Genomic DNA, 9,371 nt, shown 5'->3' on the forward strand with positions numbered 1-9,371 from the left:
CAGTTTCATGTGGGTGTAGGCAGGTGACCTCGCTCTCGCATGTGAAACGATCGAAAGAACACTCGAATACAACAGCTCACTCGATCATGATGCCGTACACTTTCCGGGTACTACTACCCACGCGCTGCTGTGCTAGACTGCTAGCTGCGGAATACAGACGGAGAGGAGAGGCTAGATAGGTGACGGTGGCGTGACGCTGAGTGCGCGCGCTGTTCTTCCGGCAGTTTTCGCGACGCTAGAAGCAAGGAAGTCTGTTATCTCCCTTAACGCTGTGTTTGTTGGAAACGTGCACGCATTACAGACCGACAAATCAAAATCCGCCGTGTCTGCATCCAAAGCTAAACAATATCTGAGGGGCACACTGAAGATTCAAAGGTAAGCGATTTTCGGGTATAGCTCCAACAAGTGGCAACAAATGGTCAGATCCCGTGCTGAAGACGTCGACGACGAATAATTCTTGACCACAAGCTGACCTATAGCTACCTTTAAGCGTCTGACGGTGGTCGTGATCGGCACGTGGACTACTAGTTACTGAAATTTACTGAATTACTGAAAGAAGTAGCACTCTCAGCATGACGTGATCATGAAGCATGCATGGACGACTATATACGTGTAATGTAATGTATGTTGCTTCCAGTTAATTACGGCCGATCGGCCGGCCTAATCATCTCGCACCGCCATTATCCTCCACAGTAATGATGGCAAGGACCCGCACCAAGGGAACACGTACAAAACACACGCACTCTGCCAGTCTTCCCGGCGCGCGCGCCTGCTGCGGCGTACGCGAAAAGGCGACGGCAAATTAAAGCGTAGGCCGCGTAGTAGTAGTACTCCTAGCTAGTAGATGATGCCGAATTCCACCTCCCACCAACCCCGGGCGGGCGGCCGACCGCCACTAAGCACGCCCGCTAATGGCGCACCAAGTATAATGCAAGCAGCAATGGCCGCCCGGGCCTTGTGTGTTCACGCCAAGTGGGTGCGCCGCTTTAACCGAAAACTACGTCGCCCGGGCGGGCGATCGTGTGATCGGGAACCAACGACTTGGCTTTGGCACGTCGCCTTTTTCCAGGACTCTCCAGGTCCCTGCCCGCCGGCCGTGTCTCGGCCTCAAAACGGCGAGCCTCTCCCCGGCCACGGAGGCGTCAACTTGCGACATCATTACGCGCGCGTCCTGACTCCTGGCTGATCAAGCAAGTCCAACCTGGCCCCTGCTGGCTGCTGCTATATATACCTGCTCGGCGTTGCGCCATTGTCATACCATCCACAAACAAACCCAACAAAGCGTCCAATCGGCCGGCTAACAAGTGTACGTAGCAGCTAATAACTGGGGTGTGCCTGCAGTACGTTCGTGCGGTTGTGACATAGAGCATTAATTAGAGCTCAGAACTGAGATAGATGGAGGCGAGGAGCAGCGCAGCGCTCGTGGCCGTGGCCGTGGTCGCGCTGCTGCTGGTGCTCGTGCCCGAGACGTCCCGCGCGGAGCGGTTCATTGTCGGCGACGCGGCGCGGTGGACGTGGGGGTACAACTACACGGACTGGGTCATCAGGAAGGGACCCTTCTTCCAGAACGACACCCTGGGTACGTATCATCATCAGTCTTGCTTGTAAGTTATGACATGAATTGAAAACATACGATTACGATCCTCCCCTGCACCTGCAGTGTTCAGGTACGACCCCACCGAACGCGACGGTTGCACGCGCACAGCGTCTACCTGATGCGCAACGCCGCGGACTACCAGTCGTGCAACCTCAAGGCGGCCAACGTGGTGGCCAACGTCATTCAGGGCGCCGGCTCCGGATTCGAGTTCGTGCTCAAGAAGCGCAAGCAGCACTACTTTCGTGTGCGGCGAGCGCGGCGGCGGCATCCACTGCACCATGGGGAACATGAAGTTCCGTCGTCAAGCCCAAGAGCTCCGCCTGCCGCGACGACTGACCCCCGCCGCCCGGACGCCGGCGTTAGTTGTTGTCCCATCGGACCGATCCACACCGATGTGTGGTCTTTCGTCTTTCGTTCTCTGCATGCCACCTTCTGATTCCTCCTGTCCAATTGTTGCGCGTGCTTGCAAGTTATTGTTAATTGGTGGATTTACACAGTGTTGACGTCGTGCTGTCTGATACAGCAGTGTTTATGGATGGAAGGTTGGTTGAATAAATTAGTGTCTTTATTTGTGAGGTGTCCAGTGTAGTGTAGTTACTCCTTAACTTGTTTAATTTCAAGGGAGAATGTAATGAGAATTGAGGAACTGCAAGTAGTTGCTGCACTAAGCTGACTGCTGATACATTTTGGAACATTACAGCGGCAGTCTTTCGTGACAAATTACATCAGACATTAACAAAGGATGAACCAAAACTTGCCCCCTATATATTTATTTAACCACGAAGCAAAAGGACCATTGCCCTGTTCGCTTGGCTTATAAGCCGTACTTTTTTAGCCAACGAATAATATTTTTCTCTCACAAACAAATAGCCAACAGTACTTTCAGTCAGTGTTACCTCAAAAAAAGAGCCAATTACAATTAGCACTAGGTCCATATAGTAGTAGTAAAAAATGGGGGAAATATTTTAATTGTCAAAAGAAGTCATGCCCACTTCCTATTAAAATAGGACTCTTTCGATGGTTGCGGTTTCAGTCCAAACCGCCTCGATCGCCAGCCCTGACCTGATGAAGCTTTTTTTTAGCAAAAATGGTTCTGCTGAAGATCACCGGTCCAGTGGAAGTCAGTTTGCCAGAGCCAACGGCCGTTCCTCCAAGTGTCTACGCCCTCCCTCATCCTGACAACCTCTCCAATGACAACTCTTTGGAGAATGATGAAGACAAGTCTATGCGGTCATTGTGCCTTTATGGTTTGATATCTTCTGGATGTAGTAGCTTGTTCTGAAAGAGAAGTTTGCGTCAGGCCCTGTTGGTTGCTGTCTCCAGTAGGGACTGGCAGTCTTCTCTTCATTCTTGTTAAAACTTCAATTCAATCCTGTAGTGCAAATGGGGAGAGATACACTGCTGTGAGTTCCTTTCCTCAAGACCTCAACCTACGCCAACCAAGACATCTAGTAGCTCAGTAGATCTCCTTTGCTTTCTCTCCCGGCACACAGTCTCCACAAGCCTCTCCCAACATCTAGCCTCTGGCATGAAGCCTGCATCAGCTAACCCATACAATGCCATCGTAGCATCTGCTATGCGCCCAGCATCACACAGACCAATCAACAGGTTGTTTGACGCTGCATAGTGAGGTAGAAACCCTCGTCCAAGCATCAATCCCAGCAAGCCAACTGCCTTGTCCATCTCCCCACGGGAGCACAAGCAGTTCATTAAGATCCGATAGCTCGCGACGTTCAACTTAACTCCTTCCAGCGGTACACTCTCAAGCAGGTCCATTGCTTCCACTGTCCGCCCATCTTTACACAGCCCCTCAATCACCAGATTGTATGTGACGACATCAGCACTACACCCCTTCTGCTTCATCTCCAAAACAAGATTGATGCCCTCATCCACACTTCCATGCCTGCAAAGGCAGCCGATCAGTGCAGTGTAACTCACAGCATCTGGCTCCACACCAGCATTCCTCATCTCCTCAAACACCGATCTCGCCGCCTCAATGTCCGCTTTCTTACAGTGCCCATTAATCAGCGTGGCATAATTGAAGGCATTGGGCTCACACTCGTTCTTCCTCATAAATCCAAAGATTGCTCGAGCCTTATCCACCTGCCCCAGTCTACAGAACCCATCGATTATCACATTGTACAACAGCTGATCAGGCACAATGCGGTCCTTCTCGATCATCTCCTCGAATAGCTCAAACGCTTCCATCATCTTACCGCCACGGCAGAGCCCACCGATCAATGTTGAATAGGTGACCAAGTTCGGCTTCACGTCAGCGCAGGTGTACTCGCGCATTTCGTCGAGCACTTTGAAGGCGGTCTCCAATTCGCCGTTTTTAACATAGTGCTTGATGAGGATGTTGTAGACGCATGTGTTAGGCCTTGGAAGGTACTTGTTCCGGGGGTCGCGCAGGTCGGCTAGGAGCTCGTCGAGGACGCCGTGACAGCCGCGGGAGGAGACGAGGCGGTCCAGGCAGACGGCGAGCGCCTTGTGTGAGACGCGGCTCGTGCGGAGCAGCGCGGGCAGGAAGCGGAGGAGCGCGAGCGCGTGGTCGGGCGGGAGGAGGCGGACGAGCGGCAGGAACTGCGGCTCCTGGAACCGGCAGGGCTCGGAGGCGGTTCGGTGGAGCACGGCGGCGGCGGCGCGCGGGAGCCGCGCGCGCGCGAGGCGGACGAGGAGCGCCGAGAAGGTGGCCGGCGTGTGGGAGAAGCCGCGCTGGGAGGAGGCCGCGTTGAAGAGGTCGAGCGCGCGCTGCGCGGACGGGGAGGACGCGATGAGGCGCGCGAGTTCCGGGTGGTGGAGGTACCGCGGCGGCCGGGTGGGAGGGGGTGGAGGCGGGGGAGACGGTGGGGAGGGCGGCGCGCTGCGGGCGGGGCTGCGGTACTGCAGCGGGGAGATCCAGGGGAGTGCGGGCGGGGGTTTCATTGTCAATCGGCGGTGGCGTACGGAAGCGCGGTCGGTTTCCGCCGTCTCAGCATTCGCGGCGAGGAGCTGGGGTGGGGCAGGTCGGGTCCAAGGGGGCCGGACCTACCGAGTACCCGCTCAGGTCGTGTGAGGAAGCGATGAACTGGAGGAGCATCAGCCGACGGAGGTTGAAGAAGAGGCCGATCGCTGTTTACTGTTTTTGTGCCACTGTCTAGACTTGGGCCTAGCCTGATGGATACGTTGGGCCAGGCCTAGTGAAAAAAATCCAAAACAGACCAAGCAGGAGCAACAGCATCAACGATTACCGTATCTATTTTAGATAACAGTATAACACACGCTTGTATATATGTTATCATTGTATGTGTTCCCGTTGCAACATACATGCATTTACCTAGTGCACTAAAAATCATAATAGAGAACTTCACAAACAAGGGCTTGATCTAAAAGGTGGCAAAGGGAACTAGTTTGATAGTAGAAGTATTTATAATTTGAAGTTACTTTTGGGGTCTATTTTCAATTTTGCCTAAGCATTTTGGCTATCATTAATATTCATTCTTTCTAGGACGTACTTAATATACGTCTTAAATTTCTTATTCGGTCACATTTCCTTTTGTCCACCTCCCCATGATAGGTTGCTTCTCTTTATTCACAACCAAATGGCACATGGTGGAAATGCAAAGGTTCCTTAAGACGCTTATTTTTTGTCCACCCTGTCATGACAAGTGGCTTCTTTTCATTCACAACCAAATGGCACGTGGCGGACATGCAAAGATTTCTTAAGACTTGTGTAACTTCTCGTTCCACTGGATGCTATAAATAAACGACTTCTGTTTACGCTACTACAAAAATGATTTTGCGAGACACTGTCCAAACATTAATGGAGGCGGTCACAAAATCCAACTGTCTTGTAAAATGCCCGAAGATTTTCGAAGGCAATCTTTTTTATTTACGGAGGCAGTCACAATTAACCATCTTGCAAAATGCATTTACGGAGACAGACATTTTATTTACCGAGGCAGTTAAGATTGTCCGTCTCATAAAATTGATTTGCAGAGGCAGTCAAAATTGCGTGTCTCATAAAATCAATTTACAGTGACCGCCTCCTAAAATTGATTTACGGAGAGGCCCTCCTCAAAAAATGGATCCATTTCTAGAGCCGAGCCCCTGAAAAGGCCCGTCTCGGTTAAAAGGCTCAAGGCCCATCAGCAGCCCACTCCAAACCCTAACTATAAAAGGCAACTCTCTCTCTCTCTCTCTCCACTTCTCCACCTCTCAGCCACCACCCAAAGCAGAGCAGCGGTCTCCTTCTCTTACTCTTGCGCTTGCGACTCCTTCCCCTTCTCCCCTGCGCTCGCGACTCCCAGGCCAGAGCAATAGTTGCCGCTCCCTCTCTACTCCTCTCCACGTCGGTTAGAGCAGCCGCCCGCTCCCTCTCCACTCCTCTCTAGGCCCTACCTCTCTATGCAGGATGAGTGGGCCCTCCTCCGACATGGGTGGCAGCGCGTGGGCCCTCCTATGGCACGGGTGGCCAGGCGCCAAGCGGCGGGTGACCACGGTGGGGCCCCACATGTCCTGCGGGCTCGCTTATCTGATGGCTGGCGTACTGCTTCCTGTGGGCTCGATCCATGGGAATCCAATGGAGGGCGGGCAAATTCGGTGGACGGTGGGCAAATCCGGTGGATGGCGACTAGATCCGGTGGAAGGCGGCAGTGGCGGTGTAGGTACAGATTTCTCCATCTCTCTGTCTCTTCCCCTCTTCATCTCTCTCACTCTTCCGTCTCCCCCTTTGCAGATCCACGGGCGACAAGACTCTAGAGCGGGTAGATCTGGGGATGCCATGATGGGAGGATGGAGGTCGGCGAGTGGCGTGCGTGGAGGATCTCGATGATGGTGGCTCCAAAAGCTAAAGCTAGCTAAAGAAGCTGGAGCTGGATCCAGAACCTAGAGATTTTTTATTTATTTTCGCAAGTTGGCTTTGTAATCTGCCCGCATCCCAAAATACCTTTTCGAAGGCGGTCCTTTTGACTGTCTCGGTTAAAAGCAATTAACGGAGACCTTTGAATGCAGGCGGACTGCTTGCCCACCTAGGTAAAGCGATTTTGACCGCCTGCCAAAAAGACACTGCAGTAGTGTACGAAGAGAACACTAGTGATAGTCATGGATGGAATTCAGGCCAACAAATTATCGTCCCGTTGCAAGAGGTATTTTTTCCTATCTATGTATCTTACGATAAATATGGGCACTAGAGGTTAAGGGTTCTCGATCGAAATAGTTGATTGTTGCGAGCGGCAAGATCGACTGAAATAGCGCGACTAACAAAATAATGAGTTTGATTTGAGAACCTCGCATTCATAGGTTCAGTTAAGATTGTATTAAGGTTAGTACACTCTCTTTTTCTTTATTTTAGTCCAAACAACCCTAGAAAGTAAGAGTTCAACCAATATATTTGGCATGATTAGCCATGGATTAGAGGCGACCTTTATTTAATAGAAGTAGTGAGCAAGGTTGGCTATTAGTGGAGTCACACCAGAAGAATTACAGAGTCATAGACAGTTCATTATATGAGTTGGAGCGTCTACCTGTCTGATTTTTAGTTAAGCAACCTTCATCCCTTTTTGTATTATGTAGAAAATTTAAGTCACATATACATCTTACATGTCCTTCACATGGAACAAAATGTTTTTTGGAACACCTTGGCGACATACCTAGGCTGTTAATAATAGATTTGTTTGAAGCTTTTCGACGACCTACTTCATATTTGGTTAATATTAGCTACACATTTTCTCATATAAAATCAGCATGTAGGAACAGAAGCAATGATGTGCACACAGTCCCAACAAGGATCCTTCTACACATCATATGTGGGCATGTGGCTGGCCATGCCACCCAACTTAAAGACAATCACCGATGAAAACCGGCATGCGGCTGGCCATGCCACCCAACTTAAAGACGATCACCGATGAAAACCAAGGAGCCCATGAAAAGGTACATCGCTCGGTTGGCCACAGAGAAACATAGGAGGACAAAGATCTGCTCGTTGTCATCATTTGCAGCCTTGGATTTGTTGACTACGATAGCTCTCTGATAGAGTTCGTAGGTCAGTATCATCAATCCGAAGGCACCATGCCATGCGGCCAAACATTCGGAGGCATGTCATTTCTAGCGTTGGCTGCAGTGATCCCAACGGTGGAGGTGACATGTGTCGTTGAACTCATGACACTGACGTAGGTACTCGGTCAGGGGCTATACGCAGTCAACCAATCTAAGGCTACTAATATCAAGGATATTATGTCATCGCCTGCAATAGTCAAGGGTCGGTCTCGCATGGCGACCGCAAAGAACTCCATGATGCACGTGGACTGGTACATGTCCTCCTTCGTGTTGTTGGTGATCCTAGAGTTTTACCACGGAGATTGGTGCATGATGCACATCACGGTGGTCTTTTGGGATTGTGTATTCTTCGTTAGGTGCACTTCTTTGCTATCATATAGTACTACTAAAAGTTTATGAGTTTGATAATTACCAAGTATGAATATCTCTCTACTGGAATTATACAAAAAATGTTGAGACGAATGCACTGTCAACAATCTAGCTATTTGCTTCATCATGGTCTTTCCGAAAGCATCTTATTTTGTGTTGAAGACTTGTAACATATGTATTACAATTTTTACTTTGACTTCAAGAAAATATCCACCTTTCATGTGACACGCAATAATTTCATCCTGATTCTATTCTTGCCCCACCAACTTGCAAACTACATCTTATTATCTTAATAGTTGCATCCATTTCATGACTATTACAAATTATGTTCTTAGTGGTTTTGCATCCCATTCTACCTTGCTTTTGACTACCAAAGAAACAAAGATCATACTACTAATTCTGATGAGTTCTGTATCAAACTTAAAACCTCTAATCTAGATAGGAGCCGATAAACCGATCATGGAGGCTTCTTCGCCCAGGAAAATGACCAACGACCAATGCACAAACCTAGGCAGTGTTGTAAACCTATGGGCTTTCTTAGTCTTACTTGCCATTTCGTCATTATCATTGTGCTTCATTTTCAAATCCTTTTTGTTGAAAGAAAAAAGGTACCTCAATCTAAATAATTATTTTTTTGGAAGCACTTGTGGTCTTCTCAAACCTTTTTTAAGGCTTCTCAACCTAAGCCATTCTTTTGTTTGTGTCCCTTTATCTTGCCCAATCTAACTACCCACTACATATTGTTTTTGAATCTCAACCGCTACTGATGGTATTCCTCATCCTCCTAATATATACCAATAGGAAAACTTACCTTCAGGGTCGTCATGGTGATTGTTTGATTGAGCTCCAGACATTATTGATGTGTGTTTGTTATTATCAATGAACAAAATCTCTTTTATTTATAATCATCTAATAAAGAAAGAGAAATTATATGTGTCATATGTGTTTCTGCATGTGTACCACTTGAAATTGGTAGTGGACAAAGAAAGCGACATGTCATACATAGGTAAATTAAAACAAACATGGATGACTAAAGGAAATAATTATATATACCAGTTGCCAAGACCAACACATATCACCATATGTGTAGGTGTTGTTTTGCCTAGATATTTCATCTAACATTTTTATTAATTTTATTTCATTTCTTTTAAGATCCATTTCATTTAATATTTTTAAATTTCCTTGAGATACCCATGTTTTGATTTATCTACCTACATATGGCATTTGGCTTCCTTCATCCAGCATCAGTGACAAGTGGAACACATGCAGAAACATATAGAACACATGTTTCTTCTCTTTCTTTTGTTAGATGGTTATAGAAAAAATGGATATTCTTCATTGAGAATAACAAACATAGCAACAATAATAT

General features: G+C 48.4%; 1 protein-coding gene and 1 pseudogene across 1 annotated transcript; one reads left to right on the forward strand and one right to left on the reverse strand.

Annotated features, from left to right (window-relative positions):
* Window positions 1–1,362: 1,362 nt before the first annotated feature.
* LOC136529873 (blue copper protein-like) lies at window positions 1,363–2,243 on the forward strand (annotated as a pseudogene).
* A 188-nt stretch (window positions 2,244–2,431) lies between these two features.
* On the reverse strand, window positions 2,432–4,628 carry LOC136529284 (pentatricopeptide repeat-containing protein At5g18475-like). Its single transcript, XM_066522367.1, has one exon. It carries the CDS (start codon window positions 4,520–4,522, stop codon window positions 3,023–3,025), a length of 1,500 nt encoding a protein of 499 aa, XP_066378464.1. The 5' UTR covers window positions 4,523–4,628; the 3' UTR covers window positions 2,432–3,022.
* Window positions 4,629–9,371: the final 4,743 nt, after the last annotated feature.

Source organism: Miscanthus floridulus, chromosome 19 (assembly GCF_019320115.1).
Source record: "Miscanthus floridulus cultivar M001 chromosome 19, ASM1932011v1, whole genome shotgun sequence".
Taxonomy (NCBI): domain Eukaryota; kingdom Viridiplantae; phylum Streptophyta; class Magnoliopsida; order Poales; family Poaceae; genus Miscanthus; species Miscanthus floridulus.

What these genes read in the sequence shown, in the direction of transcription:
- LOC136529284 (XM_066522367.1), bottom strand. Translation starts at nt 4,522, where the DNA reads ATGAAACCCCCGCCCGCACTCCCCTGGATCTCCCCGCTGCAGTACCGC.